This window comes from Pseudophryne corroboree, chromosome 1, assembly GCF_028390025.1.
Source record: "Pseudophryne corroboree isolate aPseCor3 chromosome 1, aPseCor3.hap2, whole genome shotgun sequence".
NCBI lineage: Eukaryota > Metazoa > Chordata > Amphibia > Anura > Myobatrachidae > Pseudophryne > Pseudophryne corroboree.
The window spans coordinates 1,078,277,062-1,078,294,715 of NC_086444.1; the positions used below are offsets into that span (position 1 = coordinate 1,078,277,062).

Sequence of the window (17,654 nt, forward strand, 5' to 3'; positions counted from 1 at the left end):
GATAGGCCCCGCCCCTTTTCCGGCGGGCTCGTCTCCCGCTATTTAGTGAATCCAGGCAGGGGTTAAATATCTCCATATAGCCTCTGGGGGCTATATGTGAGGTATTTTTAGCCTTTATATAGGTTACATTTGCCTCCCAGGGCGCCCCCCCCCAGCGCCCTGCACCCTCAGTGACTGCGTGTGAAGTGTGCTGAGAGGAAAATGGCGCACAGCTGCAGTGCTATGCGCTACCTTTAGAAGACTGCAGGAGTCTTCAGCCGCCGATTCTGGACCTCTTCTGACTTCAGCATCTGCAAGGGGGCCGGCGGCGCGGCTCCGGTGACCATCCAGGCTGTACCTGTGATCGTCCCTCTGGAGCTGATGTCCAGTAGCCAAGAAGCCAATCCATCCTGCACGCAGGTGAGTTCACTTCTTCTCCCCTCAGTCCCTCGTTGCAGTGATCCTGTTGCCAGCAGGAATCACTGTAAAATAAAAAACCTAAGCTAAACTTTTTCTAAGCAGCTCTTTAGGAGAGCCACCTAGATTGCACCCTTCTCGGCCGGGCACAAAAATCTAACTGGAGTCTGGAGGAGGGTCATAGGGGGAGGAGCCAGTGCACACCACCTGATCTGGAAAAGCTTTACTTTTTGTGCCCTGTCTCCTGCGGAGCCGCTATTCCCCATGGTCCTTTCAGGAACCCCAGCATCCACTAGGACGATAGAGAAAAGGGTGTTGTACCACAGCAGCCATCCAGACAGCCTCAGTGCTAGGCACACATTGTACAAAAACTCAGTATTTCATGAGAAAGTACATTATTTGGCTTTTTGGTAATGGCGGAAACCACAATTTCAAGTGCAGCTCCAGAAAGTCCTGCAATTGTTCAATTGTGCTGTAATCTGAGGCATATAGATTATATCTTTTTCATGCCCATCTGAGCATTCACTGACCACTCATGTGCATTAGTACATGGCCATTCAGAAACATAGACCCATTAGTATAGAAATACTGTAATATAGGATGAATTTACAAGGAATAAAAATGACTGTAAATTATTGATATTTTTCCTTGCATCTCACACCATAATAGGTTAGCCAGAATCTCTCACTGTGGTAAAGATGCATTCTAGCCTCTGGGATTCGCTCAGTGTGTGTAGAACAACACTAATATAGCACAGAACAGGGATGCCGCTTCTGACTATGGGCCTAATCCAGAAATGGGCACCAATTGCGTTACTGATGCGGCTTCCTATGCAGCGGATGTGAGAAAACATGCAAATGTCGCAGCAGCTGGGATTTGTACAGAGACCCTTTTTATTCGGCACCTCAGATCCTCCACTTGCTTATAAAGTTGGACATTAGTCGCACCATCAAACATCTGAGACACCTTATGGTCATTTTGACTACATGAGTAGGCATCACGGTTGTGTCCCTGTACTGCACTCCCACCCCCATCCCCTGACACTACAATCGCTGTTGTAAGACTATCTTGACACATGTGGAGTACGACATACGCTAAATACAAAACATTAGCGACATGTGAAAACATTAGAGTTATGTCCACCTCTGAATCGGGTCCTATATGACAATTTGTCACAGCTGGATATCGGTGAACCCGCTTAATACATTTTTATTAGGTAGTATATATAATTCAACTTGACCACAGCATGCCTCTCTGTAACACGTGCTATGTATGCTGAAGACAGGGCCTGCTCATTCACTAGGGATGGCATGTCAAATCAAATCACAGCTGCTTTTACATGGCAAAACTTAGTGATGTGGTTAATAAACATCTTTATTCATTGCTGGATTTAATTATAGACTAAAATTACACCTAATTAGCGCATTTGTAATTTAGATTAGTTTAATTTAGTACATTTTCAACCTGAATTTAAATAAAACCCACCATCATTTATTATCAGTATTGCTAAACCTATATATTAGCAGATGTCCTAATAGGCTGTAAAGGGCAAGTCACATGGAAGTCAGCTGTATTTAACGCATATCCCCTAAGTGACTGAAAGCTGCGGGGAAAAGTCAGAGCTGATGGTCAATTACAAAATGTATGAGAACGCATACAACATCTAGGGTGAGCAGAATTCCTTTCGTCTACATACAGTGGGGCAAAAAAGTATTTGGGCAGCCACCGATTGTGCAAATTGACCCAAGATGAGAGAGGACTGTAATTTCCATTATAGGTACACTTCAACTGTGAGAGACAGAATCTGAAAAAAACAAAACAGGAAATCAAATTGTATGATTTTTAAACAATTTACTTGTATATTCTTGAGGGAAAGAAATATTTGGACACCTACCAAGCAGCAAGATTTCTGGCTGTCACAGACCTGTTTCTTCTTCTTTAAGAAGCTCTTCTATCCTCCACTCTTTACCTGTATTAATGGCACTTGTTTGAACTGGTTATCTGTATAAAAGACACCTGTCCACACCCTCAAACAGTCAGACTGCTACCTCTCCACCATGGCCAAGACCAGAGAGCTGTCTAAGGACACCAGGGACAAAATTGTAGAGCTGCACAAGGCTGGGATGAGCTACTCGACAATAGGCAAGCAGCTTGGTGAGAAGAGATCAACTGTTGGAGCAATTATTAAAAAAATGGAAGAAATACAAGATCACTGACAATCTACCTCGACCTGGAGCTCCATGCAAGATCTCACCTCGTGGGGTATCAATGATCTTGAGAACGGTGAGGAATCAACCCAGAACTACACGGGGGGGGCCTGGTCAATGACCTCAAGAGAGCTGGGACCACAGTCACAAAGGTTACCATTAGTAACACACTACGTCGTCATGGATTGAAATCCTGCAGCACCCGAAAGGTCCCCCTGCTTAAGCCAGCACATGTCCAGGCCCGTCTAAAGTTTGCCAGTGACCATCTGGATGATCCAGAGGAGGATTGGGAGAATGTAATGTGGTCAGATGAGAGCAAAATCAAACTTTTTGGTATAAACTCCACTCGCCGTGTTTGGAGGGAGAAGAATGACGAATGGCATCCCAAGAACACCATACCCACTGTGAAGCACGGGGGTGGAAACATCATGCTTTGGGGCTGCTTTTCTGCAAAGGGGACAGGACGACTGATCTGTATTGAGGAGAGAATGAATGGGGCCATGTATCATGAGATTTTGGGCAAAAACCTCCTTCCCTCAGTAAGAGCATTGAAGATGGAACGTGGCTGGGTCTACCAGCATGACAATGACCCCAAACACACCGCCCAGGCAACTAAAGGAGTGGCTCCGTAAGAAGCATTTCAAGGTCCTGGAGTGGCCTAGCCAGTCTCCAGACCTCAACCCAATGGAAAATCTGTGGAGGGAGTTGAAAGTCCGTGTTGCCCGGTGACAGCCTCAAAACATGACAGATCTAGAGAAGATCTGTATGGAAGAGTGGGCCAAAATACCTGCTACAGTGTGTGCAAACCTGGTCAAGAACTACAGGAAACGTTTGACCTCTGTAATTGCCAACCGAGGTTATATTACAAAGTATTGAGTTAAACGTTTTGAATGTCCAAATATTTATTTCCCGCAAGAATATACAAATAAATTGTTTAAAGTCATACAATGTGATTTCCTAGTTTTATTTTTTTTTCAGATTCGGTCTCTCACAGTTAAAGTGTACCTATGATGGAAATTACAGACCTCTCTCATCTTTTTAAGTGGGTCAGCTTGCACAATCGGTGGCTGTCCAAATACTTTTTTGCCCCACTGTATGGCAGTAGCTTATGATGTCTTATTGGCAGACTTGGGTCATGAAATAAATAATATAAACAAACAAAAGGTCAGTAGTGCAGAGAAAGGATGAGTGAGGCACCCCAACTGCCATGGAACTACACATCTCGGCATACCTTGCATAGCGACATGTACCATGGCAGGGCATGCGGAGATGTGTAGTTTTATGCCAGGTGAAGTGCATCATGTGGTCAGCCCCTGATGTAAGCCCTTGCAGGTGACAGGAGTGATTATATACATACACATGCATATATTTTATATATACATGCAGTACATACACACACACACACACACACACACACCTGTGTCTTTGCTCTACCCAGTCAGATCTGTGCTCACACTGGGGTAGATGTATTAACCTGGAGAAGGCATAAGGAAGTGATAAAGCAGTGTTAATCAGCTCCTAACTGTTAATTTACATATGGGAGCTGATTGGCTGGTGTGTATCACCTTGCATTTATCACTTCCTTATGCCTTCTCCAGGTTAATACATCTGCCCAATTGTTGTCATCTTTCTCCAGTTTTTCCTTCTTTTCTTTACCAAATTGTCTGCTCATTAGGTCCCGTTCCTCCAGAGTGCCATCTACATTACTACATCCTATAATCCTATTTTTTTTTTTTTTTTATAATGCAGAAAACACAAATGCATAAGTATTCAGCCGACTAAATTACAAATTATACTTATACCACTGTTACATGAAAAAACCCGGGTCTGACTCGAGTTACTGAATTCAGTTTCAAGCCGTGTCACTGCTGCTTGAAATCAAGTTCACACTGCAGGCTGGACCCAGGTTATTGACAGGTCTTCCCATTGCCAGTGCTTGGAGATGACAATCTGCAAATGCCGGTGTTCTGGCCTTCTGTAAATATTTAGTGTGACCCGGGCATCAAAAACAGCAGGCTACCCAGGTCGGTGCCGGGTTTAACCCTGATAGCTACCAGGCTTGGATTCCTGGACCACCAGGGTAGACCAATTCACACCAATCGAGAAAAAACCCCAAAACAAACAAAAGATCTGGTGCCAACACAATTATTTGATACTTAATTAGCCAACAGCTGTCTCTCCTGCTGTCTCAGTTAAGGGGATACTCGGCCCCCACTTAAACAAGAAATTAGAAAGACCGCAAAATGAGGCGCTAGAGTTTCAGGTGATTTTATATTAAAATTAGTAACAATAATACACTAATACTGGCTGGATCAAAAAAATGCTAAAAACATTTATATTAAATATCAAAGTATATAAAAACAAGGGATCCGGTCTGAAGATCGACAGTGTCTAGGTCGACAATGTTTAGGTCGACCGTCACTAGGTCGACATGGATGGAAGGTCGACAGGGTTTCTAGGTCGACATGTGCCAAGGGAAACCTGGCCCGGAATCCCCACATGGGGGGTGGCATGGAATAAATGCAACTCTGTAACAGATGAGGACTATGCACAGAGCTTTAGCAGGTGATAACATCACACAGACATGGGCATTGCGCTTATGCAGAAGGGATAATTCTACAAGACATAAAGCAGCAGACAATGTCAGTTATGGAAATCCTTAGCTCCTGGCATGAGTATTACCTGCTGTAGATTTGTCTGGGGCGCTGGCAGCAGCAGGGGAGCCACTTCCTTCTTTCAGGTCATTAGAAGAATACAATCTGATTTGTGCTTGGACTGGCAGACGGCTAGGTGGCATTACACACAAGACCCCTCTACTCTTCAGGGAGTGTTGCCATCCTGCAAAAGGAAACACTGTCCTGTTAAAATTATACCGATTAAACAACAACTTAATAGTATGCTTTAATTATACATATTACACAAGTGATTCTTATATATGTATAACCTGTTGTAAATGTCTGGACACCATGGGAGCTCTGAGGCCATGTTGCTTATAACAGGGGAGTCATCCCTCGTGTGTTATTTAGAAAATGGCGAATATCATACTTCATCTCCCTGTATTGTCCATCAGTGCAGCCCATTATTATAATTAATTAGCATTTTCCAGTCCAAAAGTACAATTATCCTACAGTATGGAGACCGTATGGAGACACTATGGGGATGATTCAACTGGGTTTAACAGCTGCGATAATGGGTGCCCAACGGAGCAATCCAAACCACAGAGTTTTCACACATTTCTGCTCGCCACCTCACAGAAATGTGACCCCCGGCACCTGAACAGAGGAATGGCTTTGGCGCTATCTAGTGGCAGTCACTAGGAAAAACACTTGAATTCCCGAGTATTGGTAAGACGATTTGGAATTGAAAGCATAGTTTCAAACTAAACGATTATTGGATAGTGGGACTTATCTGATCACAGCAGCAAATTTGTTAGCTAATGGGCAAAACCATGTGCACTGCAGGGGGGGCAGATGTAACATGTGCAGAGTTAGATTTGGATGGGATGTGTTCAAACTAAAATCTAAATTGCAGTGTAAAAATAAAGCAGCCAGTATTTACCCTGCACAGAAACAATATAACCCACCCAAATCTAAGGTGTGTACACACGGTGAGATCCTTGCTATGCCCGATTTTCACTTGCGATTTCCCTTGAACTCCCCGAAGCCCAGATAGCACAGATTTTGACTAACTTTTCTTGAGATATGGACTATGGGGGTAATTCTGAGTTGATCGCAGCAGCAACTTTGTTAGCAGTTGGGCAAAACCATGTGCACTGCAGGGGAGGCAGATATAACATGTGCAGAGAGAGTTAGATTTGGGTGGGTTATTTTGTTTCTGTGCAGGGTAAATACTGGCTGCTTTATTTTTACACTGCAATTTAGATTGCAGATTGAACACACCACACCAAATCTAACTCTCTGCACATGTTATATCTGCCTCCCCTGCAGTGCACATGGTTTTGCCCAACTGCTACAAAGTTCCTGCTGCGGTCAACTCAAAATTACCCCCTATGTGTGCTTACGATTTTGGCTTATGTGAGATATTGGCTTATATGAGATGTCATTGACATGTGAGATGAACTAGAGCAGCCGTGGTCAACCTGTGGCTCTTGAGCCGCATGCGGCTCTTTCTTTATTCAAATGTGGCTCCTGACACTCAGTCACCTGACAACAACAGATCCTGGAAACTGGCGCACTCCAACCAGACACACAGCAGCACTACAGCGACTGAAAACTGAGGTAGCCAGATACTGGGCTGTAGTGACATATGAGGGTGGACTGGACTGACACAAGGGGGAGCTGGAGTGACACAGAAGGATCCTGGCAGGAGAGACATAATGGGGGAGCTGGCTGGAGTGACACAGGAGAGTGCTGGCAGGAGTGACACAATGGGAGCTGGCTGGAGTGACACATTGACACATGGGGGAGCTGGCTGTGTATTATGTGAATATGACTTTTTCAATATATTTTATGTGGCTCTGGATTTTTTTATTATGTTATGAGGAAGTGTCTTTTTCAATGTATTTTATGTTGATTCTGGCTTTAAAATGTATTTTATGTGGATCAGGCATTTTCATTGTCTTTTATACCAGTGGTGTTTCCTAGCAGGTACAAGGTCACACCCTATTTTTGCACATGCGCCTTCGGCTTGATGTCGGCTCTTTGACGTACCTAACAAGATTTTTTGGCTCTTTGTCTATGACTGGTTGGCCACCCCTGAACTAGATAGTACACCGATCTAGCAAGGATTGACTTGCCTGCACAGTCTATCTTTTCTTGCGATGCTGACCTGGTGAGACCGCGCATCGGGATCGCAAGGTGACTTTCACCTTGCGATATGCACTAACTTTTCTTGCGATTTTGACTATATAGTCAAAATCGAAAGAAAATATCTCACCGTGTGTACACACCCTTACTCTCTTTGCACATTATATATTTGCCCCCCCTGCAGTGCACATGGTTTTGCCCATTAGAGAACAATTTTGCTGCGGCGATCAGGTCTGAATTAGGCCCTATGTCACCATACACACTCTACAAATCTTTGGCAGATCAGTTGCCACTCACAGGAATAAATTGGGAAAAAGAATTGGACAAACCAATGACAGGAGGGTACATAATCCTATACTGGTCATGTAATTGGAGATTGGGTCTCCTGATTTTTCATCATGTTTACAAATCTTTTGATGTGGCCAGGATTGGATGAAAACAAAGGTTGTGCGAGCGTACACACTCTATTGTTGTTGTTTTTTTGAAGCCCGAGGTGCGTGGCTTCTTCACCCAGTGTCTGTGACCAAACGTGCTGGGGGCATAGGTTCTTGGACCCTCTCCGAAAGGAGAAGGGCCCCGTTACTCCCCTACCCCTTAGAGCCAAAAGGCCTACTGAGGGGAAAAAGGGACTGTGGGTCCCCCCTTGCCAGAGCGCAGAGGGACCCTCGTGTATCCCCAAGGTTGGCCGAAGCTTCCCCCTGGGGATCGAAAACAGCCTGAGTCCCTCCCCAAAAGGAGAGGGCCTCGGCAACTAGGGGAGAGGGTGGCGCATAACGGTCTCACCTAAACACCAAAGTGTTGTACGAAAGTGCAAAACATGCGCATAAATAAATAAATAAGCCCTAGCCAGAAGGCCAGGGCAAAGGACAAAGGCGCAACAGAAGTAGGGGAAGTGAGAGTGCAAAGTGCCGTACTTGTGCAAAGGTGGGCAGACATCACCAGTGCAGGTTCAGACACCCCTGGCTCTTCCCGCACCAGAGGCACATATCACCTCGAGCTTCTAGTTGCTCCCGACCTCTCAGCCAGACCAAGCTTCATACCCACTCTGTGCCAGGGTCAACCCCCAGTACGAGAGTGGATACTAGACCAGGCCGTTCCCGCTCCACGTAAGTGGTCCTATTTCAACCCCTAAATAGGCAGCGGATACTAAGCCCGGTTTTTCTCCTCTCTCGACCAGTGGCATTGCCACACCCCGGCATGGTACTTCACAAGGTGTTTCTCCATTCCACACTAGGAACCTCTCACGCTCCTAGTGTAAGAACAGGTACTCCACCAAGTGTTTCCCTCGATCAGGTACTACACTTGATCTTAGCCAAAAGGCCGAGAAGCGAGCATACACACATACCAATGTCGGATCAACTTGCAGGTTAAGATGTGCACAATACCTTGGCTAATTGTATCTCCTCTTTTAAACATGCTTGAGAATCCAATCATGAGAAGAGATCTATTTATCTGCGATAAATAGAAATTGCATTATATTCCCAGCTGATCTGCCGGATAATTGTATTGTGTACTCGGATGCAATCTCATTGCACTTGAAAGATACTGTATCACATCAATAGACTGCAACGGTGACAACTGATGCAACAGCAGGAAATGGAAATATACACAAATTTACAAGTCTCAACAATTTCATGCATGCAACATTAATTGCTATTTCTAGACCAATCTGCTCTCAGTCTCTGTCAAAACTGTCAAGTGAGAAAATTATGTTTTAAATGAAGGTCACAAACACAAAATTATATATATATATATATATATATATATATATATATATATATATATATATATATATATATATATATATATATATATGGTACTAGGATAGAAGAACAAGCGCCTTATGGTGCAGTAACTTTGTTAATAGTGTATTGCAAATACATCAAATGGAAAAGTCCATACCAGATAGCAACTTGTGTTAGGGCCTATCGATTCCTTATCCAATAAGTGTTCTTCACATATATCAGGAGACATAAAACATCGCCATATAGTGTAGCATCTTATATATTTCGTCTGGGGGTCCCACCCCTATAAATCACGCGTACCAAATAAATTCTTCAACAGCACGTGTCAGATAAACCTCTATCCGGTCGACCTAACGTCGGTCCGTATAACACAATAGCAGACTACCTTGTATTAAAAAATGAAAATAATTTTTAATACATAGAAATAAAAATAAGAATTTACTTACCGATAATTCTATTTCTCGTAGTCCGTAGTGGATGCTGGGGACTCCGTCAGGACCATGGGGTTTAGCGGCTCCGCAGGAGACAGGGCACAATAATAAAAGCTTTAGGATCAGGTGGTGTGCACTGGCTCCTCCCCCTATGACCCTCCTCCAAGCCTCAGTTAGGATACTGTGCCCGGACGAGCGTGCATAATAAGGAAGGATATTGAATCCCGGGTAAGACTCATACCAGCCACACCAATCACACCGTACAACCTGTGATCTGAACCCAGTTAACAGTATGATAACAACGAAGGAGCCTCTGAAAAGATGGCTCACAACAAGAATAACCCGATTTTTGTAACAATAACTATGTACAAGTATTGTAGACAATCCGCACTTGGGATGGGCGCCCAGCATCCACTACGGACTACGAGAAATAGAATTATCGGTAAGTAAATTCTTATTTTCTCTAACGTCCTAAGTGGATGCTGGGGACTCCGTCAGGACCATGGGGATTATACCAAAGCTCCCAAACGGGCGGGAGAGTGCGGATGACTCTGCAGCACCGAATGAGAGAACTCCAGGTCCTCCTCAGTCAGGGTGTGCCCCTGACCAAGTAGCAGCTCGGCAACGTAGTAAAGCCGAGACCCCTCGGGCAGCCGCCCAAGATGAGCCCACTTCCTTGTGGAATGGGCTTTTACTGATTTTGGCTGTGGCAAGCCTGCCACAGAATGTGCAAGCTGAATTGTACTACAAATCCAGCGAGCAATCGTCTGCTTAGAAGCAGGAACACCCATCTTGTTGGGTGCATACAGGCTAAACAGCGAGTCAGATTTTCTGACTCCAGTCGTCCTGGAAACATATTTTCAGGGCCCTGACAACGTCAAGTAACTTGGAGTCCTCCAAGTCCCTAGTAGCCGCAGGTACCACAATAGGTTGGTTCATGTGAAAAACAGAAAACACCTTAAGGAGAAATTGAGGACGAGTCCTCAATTCTGCCCTGTCAGAATGAAAAATTAAGTAAGGGCTTTTATATGATAAAGCCGCCCATTCTGACACACGCCTGGCTGAAGCCAGGGTTAATAGAATCTTCACCTTCCATGTGAAATATTTTAATTTCACAGTGGTGAGTGGATCAAACCAATGTGACTTTAGGAAACTCAAAACAACATTGAAATCCCAAGGTGCCACTGGGGGCACAAAAGGAGGCTGTATATGCAGTACCCCTTTTACAAACGTCTGAACTTCAGGCACTGAAGCCAGTTCTTTCTGGAAGAAATTTGACAGGGTCGAAATTTGAACCTTAATGGACCCTAATTTTAGGCCCATAGACAGTCCTGTTTTCAGGAAATGTAGGAAACGACCCAGTTGGAATTCCTCTGTAGGGACCATCTTGGCCTCACACCACGCAACATATTTTCGCCAAATGCGGTGAAAATGTTTTGCGGTTACATCCTTCCTGGCTTCGACCAGGGTAGGGATGACTTCATCTGGAATGCCCTTTCAGGATCCGGCGTTCAACTGCCATGCCGTCAAACGCAGCCGCGGTAAGTCTTGGAACAGACAAGGCCCCTGCTGGAGCAGGTCCTTTCTTAAAGGTAGAGGCCACGGTTCTTCCGTGAGCATCTCTTGAAGTTCCGGGTACCAAGTCCTTCTTGACCCATCCGGAACCACGAGTATCGTTCTTACTCATCTCCTTCTTATGACTCTCAGTACTTTTGGTATGAGATGCATAGGAGGGAACACATACCCCGACTGGTACACCCACAGTGTTACCAGAGCGTCCACCGCTATTGCCTGAGGGTCCCTTGACCTGGCGCAATATTTGTCTAGTTTTTTGTTCAGGCGGGACGCCATCATGTCCACCTTTGGTTTTTCCCAACGGTTTACAATCATGTGGAAGACTTCCCGCTGAAGTCCCCACTCTCCCGGGTGGAGGTTATGCCTGCTGAGGAAGTTTGCTTCCCAGTTTTCCACTCCCGGAATTAACACTGCTGAGAGTGTTATCACATGATTTTTCGCCCAGCGAAGAATCCTTGCAGTTTCTGCCATTTCCCTCCTGCTTCATGTGCCGCCCTGTCTGTTTACGTGGGCGACTGCCGTGATGTTGTCCCACTGGATCAATACCGGCTGACCTTGAAGCAGAGGTCTTGCTAAGCTTAGAGCCTTGTAAATTGCCCTTAGCTCCAGTATATTTATGTGGAGAGAAGTCTCCAGACTTGATCACACTCCCTGGAAATTTTTTCCTTGTGTGACTGCTCCCCAGCCACTCAGGCTGGCATCCGTGGTCACCAGGACCTAGTCCTGAATGTCGAATCTGCGGCCCTTTCATAGATGAGCACTCTGCAGCCACCGCAGAAGAAAACACCCTTGTCCTTGGAGACAGGGTTATCCGCTGATGCATCTGAAGATGCGATCCGGACCATTTTCCCAGCAGATTCCACTGAAAGGTTCTTGCGTGAAATCTACCGAATGGGATCGCTTTGTAAGAAACCACCATTTTTCACAGGACCTTTGTGCAATGATGCACTGATACTTTTCCTGGTTTTAGGAGGTTCCTGACTAGCTCGGATAACTCCCTGGTCTTCTTCTCCGGGAGAAAACATCCTTTTCTGGACTGTGTCCAGAATCATTCCTAGGAACATTAGACGTGTCGTCGGAAAAAGCTGCGATTTTGGAATATTTAGAATCCACTCGTGCTGTCGTAGAACTACTTGAGATAGTGCTACTCCGACCGCCAACTGTTCTCTGGACCTTGCCCTTATCAGGAAAGCGTCCATATTTCTTTTAGGAAGAATCATCATTTCGGCCATTACCATGGTAAAGACCCGGGGTGCCGTGGACAATCCAAACGGCAGCGTCTGAACTGATAGTGACAGTTCTGTACCACGAACCTGAGATACCCTTGGTGAGAAGGGCAAAATTTGGACATGTAGGTAAGCGTCCCTGATATCCAGTGACACCATATCGTCCTGGTTCGCTATCACTGCTCTGAGTGACTCCATCTTGATTTGAACCCTTGTATGTAATTGTTCAAATCTTTTATATCTCACCGAGCCGTTTGGCTTCAGTACCACAATATAGTGTGGAATAATACCCCTTCCCTTGTTGTAGGAGGGGTACTTTGATTATCACCTGCTGGGAATACAGCCTGTGAATTTTTTTCCAATACTGCCTCCCTGTCGGAGGGAGACGTTGGTAAAGCAGACTTCAGGAACTTGTGAGGGGAAGACGTCTCGAATTTCCAATGTACACCTGGGATACTACGTGTAGGATCCAGGAGTCCACTTGCGAGTGAGCCCACTGCGTGCTGAAACTCTTGAGATGACCCCCCACCGCACCTGAGTCCGCTTGTATGGCCCCAGCGTCATGCTGCGGACTTGGCAGAAGCTGTGGAGGACTTCTGTTCCTGGGAATGGGCTGCCTGCTGCAGTCTTCTTCCCTTTCCTCTAACCCTGGGCAGATATGACTGGCCTTTTGCCCGCCTGCCTTTATGGGTACGAAAGGACTGAGACTGAAAAGACTGTGTCCTTTTCTGCTGAGATGTGACTTGGGGTAACAAAAGTGGATTTTCCAGCTGTTGCCATGGCCACCAGGTCCGATGGACCGCCCCTTTATACGGCAATACTTCCATGTGCCGTCTGGAATCTGCATCACCTGACCACTGTCGTGTCTATAAACATCGTCTGGCAGATATAGACATCACATCTACTCTTGATGCCAGAATGCAAATATCCCTCTGCGCATCTCGCATATATAGAAATGCATCCTTAAAATGCTCTATAGTCAATAAAATATTGTTCCTGTCAAGGGTATCAATATTTTTAGTCAGGAAATCCGACCAAGCCCCCCCAGCGCGGCACATCCAGGCTGAGGCGATTGCTGGTCGTAGTATAACACCAGTATGTGTGTATATACTTTTTAGGATATTTTTCAGCTTCCTATCAGCTGGCTCTTTGAGGGCGGCCGTATCTGGAGACGGTAACGCCACTTGTTTTTTATAAGCGTGTGAGCGCCTTATCCACCCTAAGGTGTGTTTCCCAACTCGCCCTCACTTCTGGCGGGAAAGGGTATACCTCCAATAATTTTCTATCGGAGGAAACCCACGTATCATCACACACTTTAATTTATCTGATTCAGGAAAAACTACAAGTAGATTATTCCCACCCTACATAATACCCTTATTTGTGGTACTTGTAGTATCAGAAATATGTAACACCTCCTTCATTGCCCTTAACATGTAACGTGTGGCCCTAAAGGAAAATACGTTTGTTTCTTCACCGTCGACACTGAAGTCAGTGTCCGTGTCTGTGTCTGTGTCGACCAACTGAGGTAAATGGGCGTTTTTACAAGCCCCTGACGGTGTCTGAGACGCCTGGACAGGTACTAATTTGTTTGCCGGCCGTCTCATGTCGTCAACCGACCTTGCATCGTGTTGACATTATCACGTAATTCCTAAATAAGCCATCCATTCCGGTGTCGACTCCCTAGAGAGTGACATCACCAATACAGGCAATTTGCTCCGCCTCCTCACCAACATCGTCCTCCTACATGTCGACACACACGTACCGACACACAGCACACACACAGGGAATGCTCTGATAGAGGACAGGACCCCACTAGCCCTTTGGGGAGACAGAGGGAGAGTTTGCCAGCACACACCAAAAACGCTATAATTATACAGGGACAACCCCTTATACAAGTGTTTTCCCTTATAGCATTTTCACATATGTAATCATATCGCCAAATAAGTGCCCCCCCTCTCTGTTTTAACCCTGTTTCTGTAGTGCAGTGCAGGGGAGAGCCTGGGAGCCTTCCTCACAGCAGAGCTGAGCAGGAAAATGGCGCCGTGTGCTGAGGAGAATAGGCCCCGCCCCCTAAAACGGCGGGCTCTTCTCCCGGAGTTTGTGAGATCTGGCAGGGGTTAAATACATCCATATAGCCTCAAGGGCTATATGTGATGTATTTTAGCCATAAAAAAGGTATAATACATTGCTGCCCAGGGCGCCCCCCCCAGCGCCCTGCACCCTCAGTGACCGCTGGTATGAAGTGTGCTGACAACAATGGCGCACAGCTGCAGTGCTGTGCGCTACCTTATGAAGACTGAAAGTCTTCTGCCGCCTGTTTCTGGACCTCTGGACCTCTTCAACTTCGGCATCTGCAAGGGGGGTCGGCGGCACGGCTCCGGGACGAACCCCAGGGTGAGACCTGTGTTCCGACTCCCTCTGGAGCTAATGGTGTCCAGTAGCCTAAGAAGCAAATCCATCCTGCACGCAGGTGAGTTTACTTCTCTCCCCTAAGTCCCTCGTAGCAGTGAGCCTGTTGCCAGCAGGACTCACTGAAAATAAAAAACCTAACTTAAACTTTTATTCTAAGCAGCTCAGGAGAGCCACCTAGATTGCACCCTTCTCGGCCGGGCACAAAAATCTAACTGAGGCTTGGAGGAGGGTCATAGGGGGAGGAGCCAGTGCACACCACCTGATCCTAAAGCTTTTATTATTGTGCCCCGTCTCCTGCGGAGCCGCTAAACCCCATTGTCCTGACGGAGTCCCCAGCATCCACTTAGGACGTTAGAGAAATATAAAAAGCTTAGCTTAATTGATACAGGTAGGTAGGTTGTTCAGTCAGGTCTCTCAATCTCAACGCGTTTCGCCCATCTGGCTTCCTGATAGGCCCCAACACAAGTTGCTATCTGGTACGGAGCTTTCCATTTGATGTATTTGCAATACACTATTAACAAAGTTACTGCACCATAAGGCGCTTGTTCTTCTCTCCTAGTACCATAGAAATCCCATGACTGAGTATACCCGGGTCATTTACTGACGAACTGAGCTGCCGCCAGGAAGTCTGGAGTGTGCATACAAGATTTAGATGATCCTACCAAGTTACTGAGGACTGACAGTTTTGAGATTTTTAAACAACTAATGACTGACCCATATATACCGTATATACTCGAGTATAAGCCGACTTTTTCAGCACATTTTTCTATGCTGAAAAAGCCCCCCTCGGCTTATACTCGAGTCACGGCTGCAGCAGACGCCGTGGGCTGTGTGGGCGTCCGCTGCAGCCGGCTCCAGGGACAGACACTAGAGGTCATTATTGACCTCTAGTGTCTGTGCGGCGTTGCTATGGGAGAGACGTCATGACGTCTCTCCCATAGAGATGATCGGGTGCCGGGAAGCGGGCGCCGGCGCGGGCGGCCAGACGGAGCGGCGACCATACAGAGCGGGTACCATACAGAGCGGGTGGACAGATGGAGCGGCGTCCAGACGGAGCGGCGGCCAGACGGAGCGGGTGGACAGATGGAGCGGCGGCCAGACGGAGCGGGTGGACAGACGGAGTTGAGCAGCGCAGCAGCAGAAGAAGCGGTCGGGAAGCAGGAGCGGGGCAGTGGTAAGTATTGTTTTAGTGTGTGTTTGTGTGTTTGTAAGCTGCAACGGGGGCACAACAACTACTGGGGGCAAAGAAAGGGGGCACCACAACTACTGGGGGCAATGAAAGAGAGGGCATAACTACTGGGGGCAATGAAAGAGAGGGCATAACTACTGGGGGCAATGAAAGAGAGGGCATAACTACTGGGGGCAATGAAAGAGAGGGCATAACTACTGGGGGCAATGAAAGAGAGGGCATAACTACTGGGGGCAATGAAAGAGGGGGCACAACTACTGGGGGCAAAGAAGGGGCATAACTACTGGGGGCAAAGCAACGGGGGCATGTTTTTATCTGGCACTGTGGGGAGATATCTGTCACTGGGGGTATATGTGGCACAATCCTAGAAACAAACATTACCCCCTGGCAACAAGCATAACACCTACCGCATTAAATCCCTGGCAACGAGCATGACACCCTGAGCATGAAAACCCCTGGCACCGTGCATTTCCCACACTAGGCTTATACTAGAGTCAGTAATTTTTCCCAGTTTTTTGTGGTAAAATTAGGTGCCTCGGCTTATATTCGGGTCGACTTATACTCGAGTATATACGGTATATTATATATATATATATATATATATATATATATATATATATATATATATAATGGTCATAAACATAAAATATATATTTTGACAATTGTTATTTCCTTTGGATGTTATTTATACACGATATAAATTCTAGGAGAGTAAAGAAACAATCTACTGTACAATAATATTTGAGCTTACTTTAACAATCTTGCTTTATCATCCTTTAATAAAAAAAAATAAGAATTTACTTACCGATAATTCTATTTCTCATAGTCCGTAGTGGATGCTGGGGACTCCGTAAGGACCATGGGGAATAGCGGCTCCGCAGGAGACTGGGCACATCTAAAGAAAGCTTTAGGACTATCTGGTGTGCACTGGCTCCTCCCCCTATGACCCTCCTCCAAGCCTCAGTTAGGATACTGTGCCCGGACGAGCGTACACAATAAGGAAGGATTTTGAATCCCGGGTAAGACTCATACCAGCCACACCAATCACACCGTATAACCTGTGATCTGAACCCAGTTAACAGCATGATAACAGAGGAGCCTCTGAAAGATGGCTCACAACAATAATAACCCGATTTTTGTAACAATAACTATGTACAAGTATTGCAGACAATCCGCACTTGGGATGGGCGCCCAGCATCCACTACGGACTATGAGAAATAGAATTATCGGTAAGTAAATTCTTATTTTCTCTAACGTCCTAAGTGGATGCTGGGGACTCCGTAAGGACCATTGGGATTATACCAAAGCTCCCAAACGGGCGGGAGAGTGCGGATGACTCTGCAGCACCAAATGAGAGAACTCCAGGTCCTCCTCAGCCAGGATATCAATTTTGTAGAATTTTACAAACGTATTTGCTCCTGACCAAGTAGCTGCTCGGCAAAGCTGTAAAGCCGAGACCCCTCGGGCAGCCGCCCAAGATGAGCCCACCTTCCTTGTGGAGTGGGCATTTACAGATTTTTGGCTGTGGCAGGCCTGCCACAGAATGTGCAAGCTGAATTGTACTACAAATCCAACGAGCAATAGTCTGCTTAGAAGCAGGAGCACCCAGCTTGTTGGGTGCATACAGGATAAACAGCGAGTCAGATTTCCTGACTCCAGCCCTCCTGGAAACATATATTTTCAGGGCCCTGACAACGTCTAGCAACT

The 17,654-nt window shown here is 46.1% G+C and overlaps 1 protein-coding gene and 1 pseudogene across 1 annotated transcript in view; both read right to left on the reverse strand.

Moving 5' to 3' along the window:
- Window positions 1–17,654, reverse strand: part of SLC30A9 (solute carrier family 30 member 9) — a 218,272-nt gene that overhangs the window by 171,803 nt on the left and 28,815 nt on the right. Inside the window, exon 2 of the mRNA XM_063921008.1 lies at window positions 5,286–5,441. Coding sequence (XP_063777078.1) covers window positions 5,286–5,441 — 156 coding nt within the window. The remainder of the gene's footprint in view (window positions 1–5,285; window positions 5,442–17,654) is intronic.
- On the reverse strand, window positions 8,629–8,701 carry LOC134961067 (U2 spliceosomal RNA; annotated as a pseudogene).